At 40.4% G+C, this 26,846-nt stretch overlaps 1 protein-coding gene across 1 annotated transcript; it reads right to left on the bottom strand.

The window, feature by feature from the left end:
- Positions 1-26,846, bottom strand: trappc10 (trafficking protein particle complex subunit 10). Its single transcript, XM_076156289.1, has 23 exons — positions 26,676-26,846; positions 25,298-25,379; positions 23,044-23,179; positions 21,249-21,448; positions 20,455-20,650; positions 20,048-20,159; positions 19,682-19,929; positions 18,581-18,727; positions 14,371-14,479; positions 13,127-13,203; positions 12,926-13,017; positions 11,923-12,063; positions 11,399-11,508; positions 10,391-10,911; positions 10,069-10,210; positions 9,813-9,971; positions 7,957-8,186; positions 6,968-7,068; positions 6,629-6,752; positions 5,266-5,430; positions 4,369-4,549; positions 2,524-2,718; positions 1-1,729 (listed from the first exon to the last, which is right to left on the bottom strand). The coding sequence occupies exons 1-23, from the start codon at positions 26,734-26,736 to the stop codon at positions 1,482-1,484; spliced, it is 3,777 nt and encodes a 1,258-aa protein (XP_076012404.1). The 5' UTR covers positions 26,737-26,846; the 3' UTR covers positions 1-1,481.

The following is a 26,846-nucleotide window of genomic DNA, read 5'->3' as shown; positions in this document are numbered from 1 at the left end:
GAAACATGCAGCCAAGTCTCAGAAAGCTTTATTTCACTTCTCGGAAACTGGAAAATGAACCCAAACAGTCCTCAAAAGGTGCCGAAAGTCCAACAACAACCATGTTCAAATGTTCAATTACAATGATTTTTTTAATATAGCTTGGCAATCGAAGATGATTTTAAATTGTCAATATATACAGATCCGTATGTACAATGATCACAAAGAGCAGTAGGTTATTATTACAATATGGTGTCAGTGGTGGAAAGCTGGGGAGCAGAAGCAGCTGACATTCATTCTTTCAAATAAACTCAGTAATGCATTCATTGATCTACTCAACATCTAATGATGTGTGTGCATAGCTTGGACACAAATGTAGGGATGCACACACCCCTCACACACACACAATAAATATACACACTGTAAATCATCAATCCAGTGAGAAGTACAGAAGATTGGCAATGTGCACAGGCTGAGTCCGACCTAATCAAAACACACTCATGTAGTTCTCATGTACCACACAATATTTACACGCACATAATTACAGCTGAACAAATACACATTGGACACACCACAAGCCCTGGTTTGTGTCTCTCAATGTAATCAGTGTTTTTATTTTTCAGGCTTTTGCATTATTCCTTCTATTACAGTTGCAGAAATTAAGATACAGATGTTATAATAGTAGTAATAAGGAAAACCTAGTTAGGTTTCACAAACAGCATTCCTGGCTGTTCTGTCCAACTGAGTCAAATCATATTCTATCTATTGTACAGACAACAGAAATTGGTAGATACTGTCTGATTCTTGACCCGTATAACAAGAATTTAGAGCTGCTTTATTGTCCAGGTGCAATCTTTGGGTAAAGGAAAGAAAATGCATCTGTGTCAAATAAGATAAAATTAGAATTTACTGTATAAGTGAGGAAATACACTTTTCAGGAAAGCATTGACAATATTTTGAAGAATACTCATTTCTATATGTTTTTCATAGGAGGATTTATTTCTGTGATTCTAATGTAATCACCAATGTAAAAGTCTCAAATATACCTTACATTGGTCTGAGCTGAATACTCTCAAGCAAAGTACAGTAGTTAAATAGCTGATGCAGGTGTATGTATATCTAGGACTTTGGTAAATCATGGGGTAATCAGGAGACCATCGTGGACATGAGGCACACCAATCTGACTGATCCATATAACTATAAATCTAATGAGCTATTTACAATGTATGGCAAAAAAATAAAATCAGCAGAATCTCCTCACTGTGTCTGGTCCGCGATGTCTCTAGTGATGTGAAAATATCATGTTTGGTGGCGGGATTATGACCAATGAGTCCATACCAGCAACCCGTATTGGTTTTCAACATGGATTAGAGGACCCAGTCTGCCCTAGAATATAAGATCAGCAAAGTCTATCCACGACCTGGGTTGAGTTCTACAGGAGAGGGGAGATGGTATTGACAGTAGTGACCACTAAAGAGGAGTGGATACTCCAGCCACCAGGGTCATGTAGCATTGACTTCCATGATGTGGTCATCAGTGGAGGGCAGCACTAGCACCTGCCGGGCGTGGCTTTGATTGAAGACCTGTCCGGGACTGAAGGGCTCCAACCGCGGCATGGCCATACCCTTCTGCTGCTGATCCCCACTGCCCACAGAGTGAACACTGCTTCGACTACGGATGCTGGCTGTGTCCGCCTGGTCGTCAAGGTTCTTGTCTAGCAAGGAAAGGCTGTCATTCTCCACACAACTATCTGGTAAAGGTAAAGGAGAGAAAGAGAGACTTTACTAAGCATCCACACTCACTCACAACATTAACATACACATGGGACTATTTGCCAGTGCTGCAATTACAGCAAAAATGCAAGGAAGCTGTATACAGACATGAATAAACTAGTTTCCATCATTCAGTATACTGTATACACCAAAGTAATCAGAGCATGAGGAAAGTCTGATAAGGTGAGAAATACATGTATACATACATGTTATAATTAAGTAGAATTGTCTGCATGAAATATCACCGAAATCCAACTAATATCACTTCTAATAATAATTTTGCTCAGGCCATTTTCATTTGTTTTAGTATTGAAAATGTATCATAAAAACACTAAAAAAAGTGTCAGTTCTATTAAATATTGAATAAAAAATGGTGAAAGCAAATTATTTTTGTCAGTTTCAACTTATTGCAGAGAAAATTGTGCTGTTTTTTCTTTGGAATGGTACAAACATTTTCAGTCAAGCCTTTAAGAGCTCTCTTATCCAGATCCAAACCAGATGTGACCTATAATGGGACAAAACTTTTAAACTATTTAACTTAAGCAATTGATTAAAATGTCCAAAAAACACCTCCCCGCCAAATATACCAAAAAATTGGGAATCCTGCAAACACACAAACAAGTAAAAATAAATTCTCCTAGGTGGAAATAAACCCTGGTGAATTTGCTCTGTTAGTCTGGAGTGTCTTGGCAGATTAGAACACTGTCACTCACGTACAAACGTAATGTATTACTGTGTCCTGTAAAGTTAAGACAGCAGTGTTTGCTCTTACCAGGGTCTGGTTGAGTAGCCAGTGTTGGGGTGTGAGGCAGATACTTCAACACTTTGATCTTGGGAAAGGGAAGGTGTCCAGCAAACAGAGGCATCACCTCAATCTGAACCTTGTGGATGGTGTTGGCTGCCATGGGCATGGAAACCATCCCTGAACTCTTTCCACAAACTGCCCAATTGCTGCTGCTGTCAGCCACTGTGGAGATGATGACACACACACAAGTTAGGTTCAGCATAAGCAAGGTTGAAGTGGAGTAGGCTATGGGTTGATTGGCTCAGTTCTGTCTGGCTGGACAACAGATAAAGCTGCAGCTAAACACCAAGCCTACTGCATGTGGCAAGAACACAGCTCAGTGCACACAGGCTTTCCAAACTAAAGTAAGCGGATGCCAGAACTCTTTCAATGCGAGGAAGATAGAGACCTTATTAACTGTGTCATTCACTTCAGTTTGCTAATGCTGGGTGTCAATATTTTAGACTCACATTGTCACACTCTAATCAACCAATTCATTTAAATCACCTGCAAAAGTTTCCTGAGCCTTTAAATTGTCTCTGAGTCAGGTTCAGTCAGCCACACAATCATGGGGAGCCAAGCCACTGATAGGCACATCGGGGCATGAGCCAGTGATTGTCTTGTAATTGGTCAACAACAAATATCGGATTTAAAAATGTTCCGAAGTTCCCTTCCCCTCTTCCTCAATCCAACCTAATTTCTAAAATAAGGGCCCCCTGGTAGGGTGAGCTTGGACTCCAACTAGACACGGACAGGTGGGAGGAAGTCATATACAAAGTACACACAGTCTCGTCCTGTGCCTGTCGTGCTCTAATCCAGTTCAAGGTTATACACAGGGTCCACTTTTCCAAATCAAGACTATCTGAAATGTACACAGAGGTAGAGGACAAATGTGATAGACGTTCAAACCCACTGCAATCTCAGCCACAGGTTTTTCTTCTGCTCCAGGTTACACAATTACTGGTCCGGTTACTTTAAAACAATATCCACCATATTGGGAACGCAATTTGGGTGGGATCTCTCCCCTTTTTGTTTTTCTTTTTGCAGTTCTTTATCTCCTTAGCCCAGGTAAGACGCTTCAGAAGTCATCTCTGGTTCAGGAGTGGCTTGGCACGGGGTGACAGTTGTAGCCCATGTCCTGGACACTTCTGTGCATGGTGGCTCTTGATGCACTGACTCCAGCCTCAGTCCAAGCCTTCTGAAGCTCCCCCAAATTCTTGAATGGGTTTTGCTTGACAATAGGGCTTTGGTTATCCCTGTTGCTTGTGCACCTTTTCCTACCACTCTTTTTCCTTTCTATGGATATGCGTGGATACACGACTCTGAACACCCAGCTTCTGTCATGGGGAAGACTACTGTCAAGTCAGTAGTCTTCCCCATGTGTGGCCGACTGAACCTGACTCAGAGACAATTTAAAGGCTCAGGAAACATTTGCAGGTGATTTGAATTAATAAGCTGATTAGAGTGTGACAACGTGAGTCTAAAATATTGAACTTTTTCACAATATTCAAATTTTCTCAGATACTGAATTTGGCTATACCTGTATACCAGTTTCCATATTTTGACTGTATTAGCTACTGTATATGTAGGCCTAAGAGTAGCCATCTAACACACCACCTCGCCTTGGGCTAGTTTGGTAGCCCCATGATGCTGGCTGACATGGACCGTCAATATCAATTCTTTGCAGCGGTCATTTCATTGGTCAAAGCATTTCCTGCCATTCTATTGGCTGGGGAATGGGTTGTCACACCAAATATTTGCTTCAAAAATGAAGACACTAGGTTTTCTTTTAATCATATCTGTTGCTCTGATAAAACAGTATTTCACACATACCTTCATACAGTAGTTTGGTAGTTTTAAGGCCATCTGTCTCAGTCTTGCTCTCGTCTCCGATTTCTCCCTCTGCAGGCTCTGTCAGTCGTGTAATGCACACCTCCAGCCCACAGAGGACGCCAGAGTGACAGTGCTGCTCTCCAGTGGGAGGCAGGATCTCAGCTCTCACGTTGTACAATGTCTGATGATATTAATAATAAATAATTCTGGTTGAACAGTCTGTCATGTGAAAGGATTGCTTATCAAATACAGCATGCACAACATAATATCCAAAAAGGAGGCTTTGTTTCCATGTGTGTCAGTAAGAGACTTTGTAGAAAGGTGGGACTTAAACAAGGACTCCATTTTTTTCCATTTAGATGGGGATAATGCATATGGCAATTTTGCTCAGGCAAAAATTCAAGCATGTGTATCTTAAGATGATTTATCAGGTGTAACTAACAGGTGTAAATTAGCCCAGATCCAGGTATTGCTCTGGATCCCTGAGCCCTGTCACATAATACATTTTATTCAATTAGATATTGGTCTGAATCTCTGGATTTATACTGTAGTGTAAAACTGTATATAACAAAAAAAGTCTTGTTATAGTATTTAATTTGCTGCAGCTCTCCCTCCACCAAGTTACCTGGTGGACATTTAAGCAGCAACAATTTACAAGGAATATTCAGAACATTTAGTTTATAAAAGCTGTCTTTTTTACAGACTATTTAATGTTATATAGCAATGGTTATGGTAGAAAGTATATACTAAAATTCCTGCAATTTGCAAGACATTTTAGACCCATAATGTCAGAAATAAACACATGTTCATTTCCTGTCCAGACAACTCACAACTTCACTTTTCAAACCTTTACAAACATTTCTGCTAGCTAATACAGCGAGGCTGATGTTGACTTACAGTGACTCCTTCCAGCTGGAACTGGTAGTGAAACAGTTTGTAAGCAGTCACTTCTTGGTTGAGCGGGGAGAAGTTGGTCGAGAACACACACTCGAGACAAGAGGGTAGCTCATCCTTCCACCTCACCTCCCACAAGCAGAAGACACTGCGTTTACTGCACAAGAGCTGCAAACAGACCCACACACAAAACACAGATACACATTGAGAAAATTGATGTTATTGATGTTCCTTTCAACATTACAACATTAAAACAGAAAAAAAAAAAAAATCCATTTTTTCCAATCCATTTCTCCATTCGACACTCACATTTCCAAATCATATGGAAAAAATTACGAATGTGAATGACAAGTGTGTGCGTTGGAGACCACTGGGCTAAAGTAATAATTTTATGTGACATCAAAAAAATATTGCATAATTACTCTTGATGAGCCACAGAATATTTTGACACTAATTCGGTCCTTCTTTTCAAAAGTCTAGGGACTTTAGCACGTTAGCAAGATTAACTTCTTCAGACATTTAAAAAAAAAAACTGTGTTAAAAAAAGCAGAAATGGACATGCCATAACAATAGATGTATCACTATTCAAGGAACGTATAGTGATTTTAATTATGCACCCTCACGTCAAATGTAAGAACCAAAATGCATTTGCCTTTATTAGAGCGCCTCCCTGTGATCGACATAAATTATTTTTTTGTGCTTTTAGGTCACACAAATATTGAAATGGCAAATTGTTTGTACACATTTCCCTTTTTTCATATGTGACGGTTTTGGCTACAGAGCAAATATTTTGTTACAGCAACCCCTATGTGTAGATATACACCAACGTTATAGTAATTGGGGGACATATTCTTGGTGTGAAGTTTTATGTCATTTGAAGAATCTATGGGTGAAAAAAGTGTTTTTGACGTGAACTCAAATCTAGATAGGATTTAAGAAGACATCTCAAAGAATCATTTAAATACTTACAATAAACACTACTGGTTCTGTAGACAAAGTAGCTTGACCAGCTTCATACATCTGGCTCTTTTCGGAGCTAGATGTATGTAGAAGTAATAAATATTGTATGACTTAGCATCAGTTACTGCCATATATCCATGTTGCTTCAAATCAATGCACAGTGCATGATGGATGGACCCAAGTCAAGTGGACACAAAAGCAGAAAGAAGACATTTAGTCACACTTGCTTTAATTTAGTCACTCCTGAAACATACTGGTTACTTCCAGTGCAAGGCTTCCTATTATTCTCATTTTTACCAGGACAAAGAAACTGAAAGAGAGTCAATTGGTTCTCTAGGTTTGAAGCTATTGTTGTAATTTCCAGGCAGTAGAAAATCACACACACTAGCTAATTGTTGTGTCTCACCTGTTGTGCTTTACTGTTGAAGGATTGTAGCTCTAGCGAGTTGTGTTGTTTCTCCGCCAGCTTCAGTTCTGCCAGTGTGAAATTTAAATCCGACACATTCTGCACACACACTTGGATGTACTTCCTGTGGAGGGATGTCATAGGTTGCAGGTAAGATGAAGGAGAAACATAAAAACAAGACTGACATTCTGTTGTTGTTGTTCCTGAATTTGATATACAACAATTTCAAAGTTTATACATATTAAATAAGAATTTAATTGTTAATATAAATCAAAGTCATGTGTGAGATTAAAAAAAAAATTAATTTTCGAAAATCTTTATTTTTGACGTTAGGCTCACCTGTTTCCAGCAGAAAGCAGTGAGTGTCTGGTCTTGAAGGGAACATAGAAGGTTAAGGCTAACAGCGTAGAGTATATGGACCAAGGGCAGTCAATCGACATCTGTGGACACAGCAGTATCAATTCACTGTCACTGGAAAGTGCAATAAAAACTTCACTGCTCTCTACACAACACACAACACAACTCTAATACCCAAAGCCTGGACTGGTAATTTATAATTCAAATAACAGTGTGACTTAATTGTCAGTAGAAAGTGCGTCACCCCCATTCGTAGTATTTAGATATTTATGCTTAACCGCACTGATTTCTTTCAATATACAGTACGTCCCTGTGTAATTTTACTGAATACTGTTTCTCTAGAAATTCTTCCTGTTCAACCAGGTGATTTTGCAGTTTGCAAATCTGCTTTGTCTATCTGTAATAGTCTTTACAAAATGTCTTCCACCAAAAACAAAACCCAGAGTGATTCTGCTGACAAATCTGGGCAAAAGATATATTTCTTCAAGAACGCAAGGACAGCTGACAAAAGGCATCAAGGGACACATTCAGACACACACAATTGAGTCCAATTTAGATTAACAACCTCCTCCAAGAGTCCTGACTGAGATGAGCAGCAGAAAAACAATTACTAAACAAAGCGCAGACCTTTACAGAGAAACCCTCAAATCGAATAAGAATCAAATAGAAATACAAATCACTAGAACAGTAACAACATAAATTGTCATTCTCAACGTCCTTTAGCAAGGATTTAAAAACAGCAAGGGAGATCTCAATTTTTTAAAACTTGTTCCAATTAGAAGGAGCAGCGTTCTTAAAAGCTCCTTTGCCTTACCCTGTAGACAACCTGGGATTACTTCTGCCCTTAACTCTGTGCTTGCAAAATGGACCATGCTTGTTAATATAATAATATAGAATAATGTTCATCTGGTATCAAATCAATCTTGCCCCAATGAAAAAGATACAAATCTCAAATTTCAAAAACCCCTCACCCTCTGGTCGATGGCAGTCATCGAGGTGTCAGGATGACTGTAGCTGCGTGGACGGTGACGAACTTCCCCATTGGTCAGCCTCTCGTTGGTGGGCCGGTCGGGACCAGATGGGATCATGCATAAAACCTCCAGCTGGAACTCCAATGTGTGGTAGGGTGGGGTGGGGGGCAGGCAGATGCTTGTCACTTTCTCAGATGACTGGATGGACAGAACGCTTTCACCCACCACCTCTGCACACAGGGAAGGAAAAATAGGAATAAGAGCACTTCAGGTATCAACATCAAGACTTTTTGGTGTTTTTTTAGTCACTCAGTGTTTGTTCAGTAAAGGAATCCCTCCATAACTTCGGCAAAAAAGGGTCTTATTAGCAAAATGCAAACCCAACGCAATCTTGTGTAAAGGGTAATCAAATAATAATCTGAAATAAAATCTATCCTTTATCTCAATAAGCCAACACCAGCTATAATCAGAAAAAATGTACTGCACATTATGCAAAATAACAAAAATGTTGTAAATGTTATTGGAGGTTACCTGAATAACTTTACTGGTCCCCACTCTTTGTTTGTCAACAATGCAGCTAAATGAATGTGAAAGTGATAAATATTGTGTAACTTAATATATAAATTCTTGTAGCACATCCACATTGTGTCAAAAACACATTTACTCCATTTTCCTCACTTCCGTGACAGTGGGAAAAAATGGAAGCATTTCAGTGATGAGCAAACACATCTCTAACACTCTAAACATTGAAGATAACCATGGGCAGGGCAACAACACTGATGTTTGGAATGATATACTGTATGTTTGAGTACAATCCCCGGTGTATCTCATCTACAATCTGATTCAGAGTTGAGTTACATATGCAGAAGTGGGACTAAATACCTAAATTCCATATTCAGACTTTAGACCTACCAGATTAACTATACTAAAGCACCTCTCAGGTGAGTTAATGGATGGGGAGAGGTGTAACTACAGCTATCTCCTGATCAGAGTCATCTCCAGGCGGTAGCTGTATGAACTCCCGTGCTACCATCTGATATGCACTGGGAAACACTTTGTACTGCCCGATATCCACGTCCACAGCACAACTCAGGCATGAAAACAACTGGAAAACTCTTGTTATAGTATCATGGAAGGCTGACCATAACACTAGGGTAATTTTAACCCATACCTGTCTAATTCAGAAAGAGTAATTATTATTAAAATTAACAAATTAGGAAAGATCTTATTGTGGCATTCCACCAAACCAGCAAAGGGGGGAGTGGGGCACACAGGTAAGGAAAAATGCAAAGCATTAAGGCTGCTGTTAGTTCCCGTCTGCACCGAACCCCATGGTTTTGAGCACGGATTGGCCTGGATTTCGATTGAGGTACCAAAATGAACCGAATCTGCATCGCTCTCTTGTGATAACCATCTCTTACTGGCCCTGAGATCAGACGTGGCCTTGTTGCAACAGCAGTTCGCAGACCTTTTCTCTACTCTGTCAAGGCACACAAATCTCATTCAACACTATGTTCTCACTCGCCTCGCTGTGGCTGTATGGTCATGACCCTACTTGTTGCCAGTGCGTCCCACAGGTAGCAGAAGTTACACTACAACACTGAACATTTTTTCCAGAGAGTGGAATAGCCAGCGACCCTGGCAACCTCCGAGGCGTGGCCTGGACGTAAATTTTAATAATTTGAATATGCCATCCCACTTAAGCAACCCTCCTACAGTACATTCCCAATCAGGTCCCTTGGGAACATTCTATGCAAAGGTTGTGAGCAAAGAACAGGGCAGGGTTACCGAAACGTGTATGTGTGCGTGTGCGTGTGCGTGTGCGTGCGCGTGTGTGTGTGTGTGTGTGTACAGACCAGCACCAGGATTAAAGATGCAGGCAGTGCAGCTGGCGGAGGGCAGAATGGGCATGGTGTCTGTGTTACTAAGCTGCAGTGCGTCTCCTTTCTTCAACTCATAGTGGCCGGTGAGGAGAGTGAACTTCACCTTCTGAGGCATTCCAGCTAGCAGTGGCTCTAATAACAGAAACATAACAATAATGAGTACAATCTTCAGACACACAATACCATGTTGGTCTTATGGTTTGTCAAAGAGCACATGAATAATTCTGACCTGAGAGAGGCTCTACGTTGAGTTGGGGCTCTTGAGAATAGACTTCATACTGGACCGATGGATAAATGTGAGGCAGCACAAACTGCACCTGACCAACTGTGGCACACAACTGCCGCAATGTATATTTACCTGGATTATTGCTCTATGCAGGGAAAAGCAGAAGTCCAGAGTTAGAGAGTAAATAGAAAAGGAAACAAATCATATGTTTTCATGAATCAGACGAGCAGGTGTTTACAAAACAGGATAAAAACTAAGCCATATTTAGAAACTTCGTTAATTGGCAATATTAGGAGAGGGTGAGAGTGAAGTGGCTTTTACTTACTGGTGCTGTGAAAATGATACTGTTATTCCCAGGCTCTAACGTTACATCCTGCACTTTCAGCATCTGTGCTCCTTCCTTCATGGCCACAGAAGGGGGGCTGACACAGTTCGGTGGAGAGTTGCTGTCATGACGACGCATGACCAAATGAGTGTTTTTACATATCACGCCTGCGGAGTTAAGAGAATTGTCCGATGGACTCCTGTCATGAAACTCATCCAGCTCTAAACAAGGAGCAGCAGCTAAGGAGGACAGGGGACCCCCTAAAGAGTTGTCCTTGCTAAATTCTATTGTTCCTGGGTTCAGTTGCCTCTTAGTTCTCTTAGACCTTCCATGAGTCCCTCCGTGCTCCAGGTCAAAGTGAATGCTAGCAGCTAGTTGCTGTATTTGCACTGGCATAGGCATCAAACATTGGAAAATTAGCTCAACTTGTAGGGTTGCGCCGGAGTGCACAGAGGCTGATGGATGGAACTGTAGCCGTGTGAATTGGGCAAAAACACCCATGCTGATAGTCACTTTCTGGGCTATGGAAGAAGAAAAGGAAACTGTTTATCAAGTACACCTTGGACACTAAAAGGTGTCTGTATTTGCTAAATACATTTTCTTCTGATGCATGCTGATTATTTTCTATATGAAGATAACTATGCACTGCCACTAACCAAAGGAAAACCGGTGAGACCATGTTTTAATTGTTAATCAATTCAATTTTCAACATGATTTGAAGTCTCATGTTCACAAACAGACATTGTCATTCATTCTCATATATTTTCCATCACATAAAATGAAATGCTTCATCTCAAAATGAGCCCTGTTAAGCAATAAGTATTGGACTGATGAAGCATGTTAAACCAGACCACTTCCTAAAAAGGGTCACAATGGGCTTAATTTGATCCATATCAGAATGCAATTGGTGTGTTCAACAGAATGGTACCCAAAGGGAGAAACCTAACAGAGTCTGATTAAACCAGTCAGCCATGAAAATATCTTTTGGGTCATATTTTCCTTACTTACACTGATCTACGGACTTGCTTGCAAATGTCATGATTTCCTGACAAAACTGATTCTGGTCCTCCCCAGTCAGATTCACATCACCTGCCAACAAGGCACTGGTCTGCAGATAGCTGTTATGTGTCATTAAGGAAACCAAATTATATAAACCTTCAGCACAAAGTAAACACCAACTATATGAAGTGAACAACCCTTCAATGATGCACCATCATCTTGTCTTGAATCCCAGCACATTGCATGGCATACAAAACTGTTGTTATACCTGCAGCATGCAAGTATTGTATTGTAATCATTAGTAGGCTTGTCTATCCGAATATCACAGGTTGATTGGGGTTTGGATGGTCAATGTCAAAATCTGACCAAAGCTAATGCATGGTTCAATGAAAATGAAATGAAAATGAAATGAAAATGACATGAAATTCAGACAGAAATGTGATTATACAATTGCATATATTGCAATAGAACACTAGAATAAGCACAGCAGCACAAAGGTCTGAAGTCATTTGGGTGAGAGTTTTGAAGGATACTCCTCTGTTCGGCCAAGTAGTTTCTGACACTCAGCAATCTGTTTCCTGGTGTGAGTTACAGGTAGGCTCCACCCTTCCGACACATAGGACATCAGAGCCTCCTGTAGGAAGGCTTCTGCCCGCTCAGAGTCTCCTTTTGTCCTGGTAAAAGCACACACAGAGGTATTAATTAAACACTTTGTTTTGTGGATGGAGTAGTGGCAGTGGAAAGGGGAAGGAAAGAGAGAGAGAGAGAGAGAGAGAGAGAGAGAGAGAGAGAGAGAGACCACTGCAGCCCACACCAAAATGTGGGTTTTGATCACTCACAAATTCCACATTTTGTTGTGACTAGGTTCACTTTCTAACCGATTGATCTTCCTTGACAATTCCTCGCTAATGAAGCGCAAGGCCAAATGGGATTGGTTTAACTCCCCCCTGTTCATGGCACGGAGAAGACCATCCTATCATTCTGTCTTGTATTAAGTTGCAGAAAAATTAAAACGGCTCTCAGACGGGAGCCGGCTCCCATTCCGCCCTGCTAGCAGCCGGAAAGTCCTGTGAAAAGTTGCTATGGACTTTGGTGAAGTGGCGCTGCACAGACATGTTCACAGCAAAAAGACACCTGTGACATGTTAACATTGATGGTAAAAACACAAAGGGGGGAGGAGAGGAGGCAAAATTAACAGATATTACAATCTAACACCACATGTGGTGGTTATAAACATTTTCTGTGACCCATTTAATAACATATTTCCGTCCATCACAGCAATTGGAAGATCACCTTCCGATGTGAATGCTATTACTTTTTCGGGAGTAAGTACCCTAAAAAAAGTATTGGATCGGGATCTAGTTTAAAAAGCCACCTGAAAAATGAAAATAAAATAATTCTGTTTTAAGAAGAAAACCTAATTAGATTGTTAAACCCATTACTTGACGCATATAGATGAATATTTTTGACTTAGGACTTTGTTATGCAAATCAAAACATGTATGCTGATCAAAGTAATATTTTCACAATTGCTTACATGTAGAATTCAGCAAGGCTTTTCCCCACCAGTCTGGCAGACCTCAGCCGACCGATGGCTCTGTACATCTCCATAGCAGCTTGAGATAGCTCCTGATGGATTGCAACAAAGGACAGATATTATAAATAAAAATGTGACAGGAGCACAGAGAACCGGTATAAACAATCTAAAACACAAAGCAGTGGAAATGAACTGACTTACAAGATAGTGCTTTTGAAATGCCTCCACTGATGACAAAGCTTCTTTCAGTTTTTTGTAAGGGCTCTGCAAACTGTTCACTATGGAGGAATACAAATGAGAAGTATGACAATAAGACACAAAGTTTTTACTGACATTATGTACGTTTTTTTTTGTCTTTGAATAGGCATCACTATGTTTTGCTTTTTTTTTGTTTTTTTTTTTTTAATTGTATGTCATCCTAACCTTTCCAAGTACAAAAGCACTGGCTGGTATGTTTTTGAGCAAACTGGTTTCGCGTCTGAAGTTAACAGCCTTAATGAAGGTGAATTAATACAGAAAAATAATGACACTCTCAAACCCCCCCAGACCCACCAAACCCCTATCAAATTCCATAATATCTTCAGCGAGAGAGAGAAACAAAAACTGAATAAACAACACGTCCTGTATGACTGATTGTATACAACGTAATCATCCTGCATTCTGCAGTTGTGCACAATTGTTGTGTGTGAGTTTTCTAAGATAGCAGCTAACCTTTATCTCAATAGTAAACAAACTGATGCGCCTGCATAAGCTACAATCTACATAAGCGGGGGAGTTACTGTGCTTCCTAAGTGAGGGAGATACTGCACTGCTGTGTTTGGAACGGTGAAGACGGGGTACAAACAACACTGTTATAGAGCTAAGGTTAAAAAATAAATAAATAAAACACCTATATTAACTTCATCACATCAAAGACACTGCTTTCCATAAAAGGGAAATTAACAAGTCAAAAACCCTGCGGCTCAAGACCATCGAGCAGTTCCAAATGTAGCTTGAATGATAAAAAAATAAAAAAAGAAGTCACAATAAATTAGCCATATTAAATACAGACAAAGAATTTGAGATAATGAGGAGAATTGGTGAAACAGCTTTTGTAAAAACCATTTCTCCGGTTACCTAGTAGTTGTATGCGAGTCCAATGGACAGAATTTTGTTGGTTTACAGTTTGGTTCAGAGTCACAACTTTCTGCTTGCACTCTAAAAGAATTTGGTGGATTACAATCGGATTTGGATTCAAAACAGTATGGTTTCTGTTGGGTTGGATTGGACGATAAAACTCTTGAGTTACAGGTTACAATCAGGTTGAAAACTTATGATGTTATAACTGTAAACTGTAGCAGGGTTTTCATAACTTCCTAGAGCTATTTGCATTTGAACATAAAAGGAAACTTGTGTTGTTTTCATGATGTCAAGTGCACACACTGCTTTGTTACATGAAAGCTCACCAGTCTCAGGCCTTTCATCCCCCAGCCCCGCCAGCAGATCCACAGTCCTGTTCAGGTCCTCAGACGTTGGCCCTGACACTAGGCCACAGAGTTCCCCCAGTGACTTCAGCTGGAGGAGAGAGGACAAGAACAGAAAACACCAACTGTTGAAATCAATGAAATGTGAAACAATGTAGAAACATATTGAATCAATATTTAAATACATAAAAAAAATTAAGAATTGGTAAAATGTCATAGATCAGAGATGCACTCCTGTAACAAGTAAAATAAAATAAATGTAAAATTCTACGGCTCTAAATGAAAAATTCTAAATGGCTCTAATAAGGATTTAGTATTTTAGTACAGTATTTACTCTTGAAAGAGCAAAAAGCTCTCAACCTATATGTTGCTGTCAACAGCAAGATATTGTTCATGGAAACAAAGAGGCAGAGCAATTCATCAATTGTGCAGCCTATTTATTAGCACAGATGATAATGACCGGAGCTGAATTTCAGCTAATTTAAATGAAGTGCCACATACAGTACAAGGTTCAGCTTGTGCACGCTTTAAAGCAGGGGTATTAAACTAAAACTTAAAGAGGTTCAGTTAGAGAAAATTTCTTGAAGCAAAGACCAGACCCTGCACGCCCTATGTTCCCTCATTTCTAAGATTATTTCAAAATTAGGCCCTATGTTCCCTCATTTCTAAGATTTTTTTCAAAAATAGGCCCTATGTTCCCTCAGCCCTATGTTCCCTCATTTCTAAGATTTTTTTCAAAATTAGGCCCTATATGGTCCCTCATTTCTAACATTGTTTTCAAAATTAGGCCCTATGTTCCCTCATTTCTAAGGGTTAGGGTTAGGGTTAGGGTTTGGGTTAGAGTTAGGGTTAGGGAACATAGGGCTGAGGGAACATAGGGCCTAATTTTGAAAAAAATCTTAGAAATGAGGGAACATAGGGCCTAATTTTGAAATAAATCTTAGAAATGAGGGAACATAGGGCTGTGGGACCATTGGGCTGAGGGAACATAGGGCTGTGGGAACATAGGGCTGAGGGAACATAGGGCTGTGGGAACATAGGGCTGAGGGAACATAGGGCTAAGGGAACATAGGCATGCTCCCCCGTCACAACACCCTGAAACAGCGCCACAGGAGCTGCAGTTGGAACTGATCGATCTTGAATCTGACTCCGTCCTAAAGGAGAAGTTTAATTCTCCTAAACTGAATGACTTTTATGCGTCACTTAACAAAGCCACGTTTTCAAACCTCCGGAGGACGGCACAGAAGATGCAGACTTTTTTTTGGCTCGACCTACATTATGTGAGCAGACATTTAGCGTCATGATCTTTAACAAAGCCCGTCACAGATCCAAGTTAACTGACCAACACCTCGGATCTATCCTGAGAATTGCCACAACAAAACTAACTCCAGACTTTGATGCACTGGCAAAAAAGGGAGATCAACAACACTGTTCTCACTGAAACTGAACGTGAATTTCTCTACTGTTTATTAAAATAGAATGTCATTAAATTAATGCATTTGGAAAACAATTTGTACAATGAGACTTGTATGTTCCTGCTTTGCTGCCTGTTAAAGGCCAAATACTTTCATATAATAGCTTTTACATGTAATTTATATTAGTTCACACAAACACTCCATCCATCCTTGACTGGCTCGGCCCCTGTCAAATTTTAGAACCCATAGTGGACCGCGAATCAAAAAGTTTGCCCACCCCTGACCTAGAGGCTCCCCAGACGCTAGTTATTGGGGATTCAACCAGCTGCAGCATTAGATTAGCTAGGCCGGCCAAGGTTCGCCGTTAATCAGGGGTCAAATCTCCTGACATAGAGTTAAATCTTAAGATTGCTGGCAGACACTAGGGCTAATCCAGCATTAACATATACAGTACATAGCTCCCATAGCACAAAATCTTTCAACACGTAGTAATCCATTTTTCTCCTCTTAAATTCACTCATGCTGTACGCGCCTCCAAAAAAAGGTGGTGATGTAGGCTTTATATTTAGCCAGTCTCCCAACCACCAAAAGATGCGCCAGCACAGACTTCTCATCTTTCAAGCTATTAATTCCTTAACCTGCACCCTCTAAGGCAGGCAACCAATCTTCCTTTTGTGATGTAGTTATATACCATCCTCCTGGCCCTTACACCTTACACAACATTATAATACTGGGAGACATTGATATTCATTTCGAGAACCAAAATGATCCACTTACAAAAGCTTTCTCTACCCTGATTGACTCAGTGGTTTTCTCCCAATACGTCCAAGAGTCAACTCACAGAGGTGGTCACACACTTGACTTGGTACCGGCATGTGGTCTTGGCGTGACCATTGTGAAATTTTTCCCTTTCTGCCCACGTTTTAAGATTCTCTCATCATCTTTCACGTCGATGGACTGATCAGCGACAAAGGCAGGTTGCATGGCTTTTTTAGTAGTATCATAGGCCCAAGCATTATTAGCCAGCTGGGTGAGGAACTACCACAAGCTCTGGATTCATTGAATACTAATAAAGCCTGATTGTATAAATTAACAGAAAACACAAACACTTATTATACGATACAATCCGGATAATTTGGCTCCGTGGTTCTCAAGTGACAGCCGTTCGCTTAAGCAGGCCTGCAGACAGCAAGAACGGAAGTGGCTGACCAAGTTTTTTGACTTGCCTGGTCTGATAATTTACTTATTTTATTTTACTGAAGTTATAAACAAGCACACAAGCATGTGATATTGTGAATTGCATGCAACCTGACAAATAAAGTATCTTAAAATCTTAAAAACAATGCAGCAAGAATCTTGACTAATTTGAGCACATCACGCTAGTTCTAGCGTCGCTACATTGGCTTCCTGTCAGCCAGGGTCTAAGGTCTTTATTACTACCTATAAGATACTACATGGCCTGGCTCCAGTGCATCTTTCTGACCTTAAAGCCACTTACATTCCTGCTTGTCATCACAAAGGTCAAGAAAAAGACTTTTGAAGAAAGAGCATTTTCTCATAGAAGATTTTTTGATCCCAATCTAAAATGCACCTCTTTTCAGTACACTTGCTACACTGCTAACTCACCGATGAACAGGAAGCACAGTCTCCTTTTAGCAGGAGAGTGATTAGCCAACCCAGGTTTAGTTCAGGGCTTAGATAGACTCTGTCCAATCTTGGTAAGCGATAGCTAGAGTGTTGAAAGGAAAGGGCACATCAGCTGATTTTCTTTGTCTATCCTTCTTGAACCGCTCAATATCACATCCTGTGACCACTTCTCACCCTTAAGTGTGGGGTCTACAGCAGCTCTTTGGCTCCTGAGCTGTCTCAATGATAGCAACTTCTTGCCCAAGGAGACGCCCTGGGTGTTCACCTACAGGGCTCTACGGCACCCTCTGCAATCTGCCCACACTAAAAACCAGCACGTCCATGTTTACATTGTATGTACCACTTTAATATTGATATTTACCATCTTCCAATGAGCGCCTGAATATTTTTGTTTCGCAGTAAACAACTGCAACAGAACATTCAATGGCCCAAGATTGTTATTACAAATGCAATACATTTGTCATGTTGCGTTCCGTGCGAGAGCATAAAGTGACATTGATGTCCTTCTGACACACTGGCACATGCACACTTAAGTCAGAGTGGAATAAATGTGTATAAATACCAGTGCAGTGCAATTAAAACTGCAGTGCTCTGCAAACTGGGGCGACAGTAGCTCAGTCCATAGGAACTCAGCTTGGGAACCGGAGGGCACTGCCGAGGTGCCCTTGAGCAAGGCACTGAACCCCTAAAACTGCTCCAGGGGTGCCGTATCATGGCTGCCCTGCGTTGACCTCTCTGTAAAGCGTGTGTGTGTGTGTGTGTGTGTGTGTGTGTGTGTGTGTGTGTGTGTGTGTGTGTGTGTGTGTGTGTGTGTGTGTGTGTGTGTGTGTGTGTGTGTGTGTAAAAAGCACGCAAGAAAATTTTCAGATTGACGTGTTCACATGTGATTTCCAATAAGGTTTATTCTTATACCGTTGGTTCCATCCATTATTGCTTCTCTGATTATGAGCATAGTCACATTAACAATCATTGTATACTATTTAAATGAAACTTAACCAACTTAATCGCAATACTGCTTCACTCACAATATAATTGAATTATGACAGCGCAAATAACTATAAAATAATAATAATTGATACATTTTAAAAATAAAAACAGCAAATGCCACATTATACCCAGTGCTCTCTTACCTTATCAGTAGCATACGCCCATAAGCCAACTGTATGAGAGCTGTTTGCTGCCAGCTGAGCCTGGTCACAGCAGCCCTCGATCCTATGCAGAACCTCCAAACAGCTGAGGAACACCCAACAGTCCAATGCTCCCTCAAGCACTGACACCTACACAACGAAAGAGAAACGAAAGGAAAAGCATGATGACCATGGATAGATTCAAGTCCATGTTAGTTTTTGTCAGAAGTTACTTTCATGTATTGTTTATGGTTGATTAGTCTAAGGCAGCGGTCCCCAACCACTTTGGTGCAAGGCCTCACAGAACGACTGATAATCAATACAATTTTACATTTCGTGATACTTACATCAAACATTAAGCTCACAAGCTAGCAAAAATGCGTGGAAAACTTTAAAAGAGCCATCATTCTCCGCGCTGATTCAGGATCACCTGTCTTTGCTTTTAAAAGAGTTTGAGCGCTACTTCCCAACTACAAAAGACCCACGAACTGCGAAAGAATGGATCTGCGACCCATTTGTAGATAAAACAGGTGAATCGAGCCTGTCTGTGCCAGAAGAAGATCAACAACTCCGCCGGTGTTCTGGAATCAAATCAAGGCAGAATATCCTGAGATCACCAGAAAAGCACAGAAAATTTCTGCAGTGACAGCGCACACAGGTGTCGATTACCCCTTGATTGGACCGGCTCGTTGCAGAGACACATGCTCAGGGCTCTTAGTAATTCAGCGCCATTGTGAGTTGTATATTTATGCACTTTATATTTGTTTTTATGCCAGATTTTTGTTTTTTTAACAAGACCATTATTTCCGATGCAAGAATTGTAATCTGGTTACTAGCAGGTGTAAAGATACCGTCTATAAATTAATTTACCTCTGCCCTAACTGTCACAACATTTTGTATGGATATTGACAAATTTGGTATTTTGTGACTCTAAACTAAGATGCAACACTGAGCTAGAGTATAAAAATGGAAAGCTAGCATCTTATAAAGTATGCAAATGTCTGAGTAATAAACATAGAGTATGGCAAACTTTTTGGAAGACAAGATGAGCAAGTTGGCAAAATGCCTTGAACTTTAACTTTGGGCCTATATGAGCCAAGGCACCTCCAGCAGGTGTAGCTCCTGGACACAGTTATGGAGCAACTCCAGTGCTCTCTGGGTGACCTCCCAGGGCCTCTGGAGGAAGATGAGCAGAGTACATTGTCGAGAGAACAAGTAACTCCTCAGGTCTAGCAAGCTGGCTTCTCCACGCTGGATTCCATCCCTCTTCTCCATGTCAATGGGCCGTCGAAGCAGCAGGCCACTCCAGGTGCTCACTGGTGCGCAGAATGAGCCGAGCCAGTTAGCCGTATCTATGGAAAGAGGACAAAGGCTGAGATTATCTTTCCATGACTCAGACTCACAGCGAATAAAAACACATTTGAAAGACTATTTTATGACTTTATTAAGTATTAGGCAGCAATTACTTACCACCTGCTCCGAAGTTCAGAACATACTGGGTAAAGAGAGCATCTAGTTCATCATACTGGACCAATGCATCCTCAAACTGCTGCAGCATCTCAAAAACAAAGGCCAGCTCTTCCTGCACAAACACGGACATACACGTATACACACGCGTGCACAAAGACGTTAGAACAGAAGTGTACATGTAAGCATGTATCTATTGTCATATATCTGTCATGTGTGTTTGTTCTCGACCAATCACTGAATTTGGTGGTAATTTAAAGCCTTGATCTTAAAGGCTTACAGAAAAGGTTTTATGCTCGTTTTCTAAAATTGGAAGAACAAAGATATGGTCCTGTCACAACCTCTCAAGCTCTTCCCTAACATACTTAACAAAAATAAAAAAAACACTTGTGCATTTGATTGCCATGTACCTGGACCATGAAGTAATCACAGAAGCTCCAACCAGGCTGTGTGCGTTTCTCTCTTAGGGTTCGCATGTCATCTTCAAAACGACCTAAGTTTTTGGTGAATGACATGAGGAGTAGGGTTCGCAGCTTGAGCAACAAGGAATTCCATGACTCCTGAGACCTAGATGAGTCTCTCAGAGGATCGGATAGCACCACACACCTGCATAAAGAGGCAAGGCGATTATTTACTCAGAAGTACATTTATTATTTCTCCTTTTTCCAACAATTGTAGTCCTGGTAATTTCTACCTTAACAACTGGCCTGGAGAGGGCAGATGTGTTATTGAGTAGAGCTTGCCATGGAACTGTCTTACCCAGAATTTCACAACCTTGTTCAGGGACAAAGCACTACAGTCTACACATTGCAAATGCGAGAGATTGGAGGAAATCAATGATGGATGAGAAATTTGATGTATGGAAGACGTTTACGGACTATGATGAAACAGAACCTGCTCTAAGAATGTTGAGTTTCAACTGTGAAAGTTTCAGATGCAGAAACACCAAAAAGCTCTATGGGAAATGAATCAGGCTGATACTAACAATGCAGAACAACAAATAAACACAAGAATACATATATTTAAATGTATCTAAACAAGCAATATATATGGATATATACTGTATATATTATTGGAACAGTACTAAAACTTTAAGCCCACAACTACATGGAGCTGACTCGCGCATTTTCCATTTTTGGCCACACACGTACCTCCGTACTGTAAATGTGCAGGTCTGTAAATCAACTTCAGAGAGTCCCCTCACCTGTCATTCTGCTTGTTGCAAAAATCACTGCGGATCTTGTCCACAATGGATGAGCGTGGCAAAATGTTAGTTTTGTTCTTCTTCTTGGTATCGTTGGTCTCCACAACAATAATGACCCAGTCAGCTGATCCGTGGGCCCGCAAGCTGTTCTGCCAGCGCATCATGTCCTCCTTCACCGACCCCTTGTACATCTCTGAATCCTAAATTAAGGACAATATGTTACTTTTTCAGCTTATTTATGCAGGTATAACAAAAAACTGAAATGTATGAAAATTACAGGTTTTGAAACTTGAAAAATACACATTTGGGACAGCCATGTTATATTCAGCCTTTAGTGGGTGTTCTGACGGAGGCGGTTTCTAAATGCAATGAGCATGTGTGGTCCAAATTAGGGTTCTGGGTCCAAATGGGGCAGCAACATTGAAGCAGTAGTGACAAGGGACTTAAAATCGGACCACTCAGAGGCTATGCTGCAGAACTCTGAGTGACGCCGACTGGGATATGTTCAAATCAAGTTCCAGTGATGCCAGCCAGTTTACAGATGTTGTTATGGACTCAATTTCAATAGTAGCTTGCGTTGTCTCAACAGTAAAAGTTAGAATATTCTTGGCTTGAGGAATCCACTCCGGCACTCTGAAGGCCCGCAAGATTGCTTACAACGAGGGCCTTATATTCGGAAACATGGACAACTATAAAGCTGCGTATAGCTGAGGAGGGTGATGAAGGGTGCCAAACAAAAGTCCAGAGACAGACTGGGGTCCAGATGGAGCCACAGGATAGTAGACGCCTGTGGGCAAATACCACAAAACTACATTTTTATTGTTTTAACTTTGATTGCCATTGTGTTTTTATAATCTTTTTGTGACAAAAGGGGGTGGGATTTCTGTGAATTTGATTGGATAGAAATTGTATTGTGTGGTCAAATGTATGTATTCTTCGAACCTTTCGCGAGCTACTCAAACGGGCGACGAGCTACTGGTAGCTCGCGAGCGACCTGTTGGAGACCACTGCACTAGGATGATCAATACGCGGATCGTGTCTGTGTTTGCAGTTACTTGAAATTGAATTTTAAACTGTCTGTGTCGAAAGTCATTTCTGCACCGCCGCTAATGTAACGTTACATCATGCATTGTTATACCCTGCTGGTGCTCCATCCAAAGATAAATACACATTTCCTGTGGTGGAAACAGTGTAGGGAAAAGGGACATGATAAATCAGCAGAGGAAATCCTTTTTAAGGCGAATACAGAGATGAGTAATTTCCCACTCTCCACAAATGATTAAACTGTGAAAGAAACACCAGGATACAAAATACAGCATACACGTTGAATGTGGTATAAGAAGTAGCAATAACAATAAGTACATCAAAAGTGGTGGTACAATAAAAAAGAATCAAACAACGCATCAGACTGAAACAGGGCTTTTGTGTGAGAAAATAACAAGAATGCAAAGTAGCAGCTCTTACACAGCAAACACTTATAGTGGCTGGTAACATTTATGAATGACAGAACGCTATCTCCCCAGCTACATGTTGCATATTTGTGTTTTATAAATTGCTGCCTTAGTTTTTGCAGCCATGACCCCGTACAATATAATCACAATAGTCGACTCTGTTCTCTCAATTTGCTTACCAATGTTCTGCCAGAAGGGAGGCAGACTGGTGATATGAATTTGGAGATTTCAAACAAAAAAAAGGCTTCCCCTGTGGCGCAACATTTGCTAATGCATGATGAAATCCACTCACATTTCCAATGATGATCAGCACAGTGTGTAATAGAGAGCATTCAAACACTCACACAGCAGTCAGTCCAGTAGATGTGGAGGAAGGGGAAGGTGAGAAGAGCCTTGTTGCCTTCTTTGGGCAGGAGTTCCTCTTTAAACTGGACAAAGTTAGCCTCAAGGTGGATCATTTTTGGTGCACGGCCATATGTCCTTTGGAGAAAAGAAACAGAGGTTTACAGAAGCAAGTAAATGGCATTGTGTTCAATGAATACATACTACCATATTATATCTTTATACGATATCTGCATATATTTTCTTGACAAGTTGTCAAGTGGGAATCTTGTTAACATATGAAATGAAACTCCTCAATATATGGAACTGGATGTATGGTAACTTCACCTATTATCACACATACTAATTTAATAAATATATTTAAAAAATAAATAATACAACCATGGTGATACACAAATGTCTTATACAATTCATACTTGTACTTCATGTCATTTCCATAATATATGCCTTCAATATATTCCCATGTAGTACAGCATATGGCTGAAACAACCTTTGACAAATCTAAATTTAAATCAATGGTTCTGACCCTCAACCCAACTTACCTGCCAAATCAGATAAAAACAGTTTGAGCTACTTTAATAGCCTGCCGGACAAACAAATGCGCAAATTTTCGCCAGTTGTTGACTCTCTAGTGCAGGGGTCTCCAACCTTTTTTCCCTCTGAGAGCCAATTTGACAAAATAAAAGTGTCCGAGAGCTACTCATGTTTTAAATTACCAGTAAGATTTATCCGCATGGCTGATTCTCCACCCAAACTTTTGCGTGACCATTTACAAAATGTTGATATCCAACACTCGACACTAACTTTGTATCAAAAAGCACTTCATTTCAGCAACATGAGTGTTTTTTTCTGTATAAATTTTCAGTGTCAAGCTCACACTAATAAATTCACATCATATTAATTAAATCAAAACATAATGTTATAACTGATTTTACTATTTTGTTTATACTATACCTTTCATATTTCACATTTATGTCTGTCCACAAATCACTGTCACAATTCCCCTTCACATTCCCTGTAACTCTGGGAATTCCCTGTAGTCCTGATGTTAGTGAGATGAGAGAGTGAGAGTGTCTGGTGTCCATAAGAGTGAATCCTCTTAAGTTCCCTCTTATGGAGCTCCTTAACCTTCTCTGTTTGAAGCCTGCTAGCAGCCGGAAAGTCCCTTGAAAAGTTGATGTGTGCTCGACAGACGCGCTTGCACCGCAAATGAGACACACACACTCTTCCTCATGAAAATAGTATATGTTGTGCCTTTAATTGTGGCTATTGTCAAATCCGACGTGCACTTGCTAGCCGGCCAACATCGCCTCATGTTACGGTCTCACCGACGTAAACAAACAGGACAGCAGCGTCATTTGTTGGAGTGACAGCTGATTAGCTTATAATCAATTTATGACAGAAGGGGTGGATAGAAATTTAAACAGGTTTTGCGAGCGAGCTGTTGGAGACCCCTGCTCTAGTACGTGTAGCCTTATGCTGAAATATCTTAAATACGTGTTTCGCACAAAGAGAATGTCAAGTTTTCGAAATGTTACCTACTTAGGCTACAGCGCAAAATAATTTTGTTGGGTTACAATCAGGTTCAAGTTACAGTAAGGGTCAAATTGGACCTCGACAGCACTTGTGGATAACAGGCCCAGGTAAGGTTCAAAACCTCAAGCTCTACCTACGAAGATTAGTAACTTTGACGTGTAGTCCAGTTGGATGAAATTTTTTTGGCAGGGCTATGAAAGCATTACCACTTTGGTGAGGAACAAAACAAACACACAGAGGCCTCGATCTCAGCTCAGTCAGTTTATTTGTGTGATTGTGATTCATAAAGAGACAAACTAGTTCTGAATCACTACAGACAAATAAGGCCTATGAGATACACATTAAGGAATCTACAACTTTGATTAGCTGTGAAAAGGTGGCAACATGTCAAGCTTAGCTAACAAGTCTTCATTTGTATGTCGCTCACATCTTCTATACAGCTGTCTGTAGACATCTTTATCATGGCCAGTGAAACAATATGCATTATTAAATACATTGTATTCCTGGCACTATTTGGCACGATATTAACAAGATCATCAAAATGGAACGGTATGTCTAAAAACCTCTTCGATACTGCTGGCAGCTTTTCTGATGAGTAATTGAACTGAACATAATAACAAGCAAGTTTGTTTCAGACCTTTACCATAGCAAGCTACGTGAAATTTATCTGATCTTGGTTTTGGACGCAATTTCTGTAATAAATATCAAAGCAGTCCTCACCTCCTCCATTCCATTGGTTCCCTGGGAAGTTGTTGGGCCAATGAAGTATAGAGAGATGTAAACAATGCTTGGTCTCCTGCACCTGTAGGGAGGAGAGTATAATACTTACAGAAATGATGTAGTCAAACAATCCATGTGTTTGGCAGATAAAATAAGTATTTTTATGGCATTATGGCAATAACTCCAGCGTGATGCTAACCCAAGTCTAACAAATATTAGCAAAGTAAGAAATGACGCAACATGGAATCGCAACACATCTTCCAGAACATCTTCCAGCAATGTCCAGGTTTCCAGAAAATAAAAATATCTTCATTGTTTTCCCCTCTACAGTTCTTGCTTGACTTGTCACGATTACAACCATAAGAACAATTCCCCTTTCTTTCAAAAATCTTTGGGTTTTTTACATCACTTTTAAAAACATTGCAACGCCACAAAAACTAATTTTGAAAACGCACAACTTTAACAAACATTTTATCAATATAGAAGTAGAAGGCCATTGTACTTTCATACATTTGTTCTCTGCATTAACTCATCCCTGAGGAGTAGTGGGCAGACATAGTCTGGTGCCTGAGGACAAATTCCAAATTAATAGTGTAGTGCCTTGGTCGAGGGCACCAGCAGCATTTGCGCTTGTTTTAATGTGTATAATAAGCCTGGTGATTAGTATTCTTTGATTACAAATTGCCACAATTTTCCACAAATATATTTTACAAATACATAGCCATGACTCTGAAAGGCGCTTCTAACCCATCAGCCAAATCCAAGCTGCCTCTGGTGTACAACGTTATGCCACTTAACTAACCATTTATTACAATTTAAAATTTCTCAAGATGCAACTTCATTCAACTTCACTTCAATCAAACACAGATCATCCATCTATGCAGGGTAACCCAGGGCTGGAGCCTATGAGAGAGCCTATCACAAAGCCCAATCACAAATGAAAATGAAAATGACAGCTGTTCACTCATGTAAACTCCAATAAAACGTCCAATAATTCTTCCAATAGACTCCAACAAGCGATATGAATGACGTCTAACAACAATGCTGCCGTGGAAAAGGAAATCCTCTATTGGCGCCTGGAACTCTACAAAACTGCAGTAACTAGACGTGACGTTTCAGGCCTGTTAAACAATGTAGCTAGAAAGCTAGCTTACTTACATACTGTTTGCAAAGAAAGTGGTGTGGAATTTGAATGTATCATTGTGACAGCACGGTTAACGCGAAAGTAGAAATTAAGGCCAAATGTTACAACAAACGTGTCAGAGTTCGCTATTATTGGCTACCGGGTAGCTTAGCTCAGCCATGCTAACGTACGTAGCATGCTAGCTGTCAAAACTAAAACATTAAAAAAAAATGTCTGCTGGTAACAAACACTTACATGTTACAATCGGCTTGTTTTCCATGGTATAGATGATCGGCTTTTCCTCTTGACACTCCATGTGTGTTAGCGGTGGCACCCCATGAAAATGTCATACAAGTTGAGCTTTATTATTAGTAAGTGCTTATGTATGCAGTTGAGTTCAATCGCTGGGGCCTGTTTCTCACTTCA

This window comes from Genypterus blacodes, unplaced genomic scaffold (genome assembly GCF_046128005.1).
Source record: "Genypterus blacodes isolate CSIRO-AG114 ecotype Tasmania unplaced genomic scaffold, CSIRO-AGI_Gbla_v1 ptg000008l_1, whole genome shotgun sequence".
NCBI lineage: Eukaryota > Metazoa > Chordata > Actinopteri > Ophidiiformes > Ophidiidae > Genypterus > Genypterus blacodes.
The sequence above is the reverse complement of the archived record's forward strand: the minus strand, read 5'-3'. Positions and strand labels throughout refer to the sequence as shown.

Coding starts and splice junctions, on each gene's coding strand:
- trappc10 (XM_076156289.1), bottom strand. CDS start 26,736: ATGGAGTGTCAAGAGGAAAAGCCGATCATCTATACCATGGAAAACAAG. Junction 14,480..18,580: donor GGGCGTATGCTACTGATAAG/GTAAGAGAGCAC, acceptor TCTCTCCTCCAG/CTGAAGTCACTGGGGGAACT. Junction 5,431..6,628: donor TCAACAGTAAAGCACAACAG/GTGAGACACAAC, acceptor GTCTGTTTGCAG/CTCTTGTGCAGTAAACGCAG.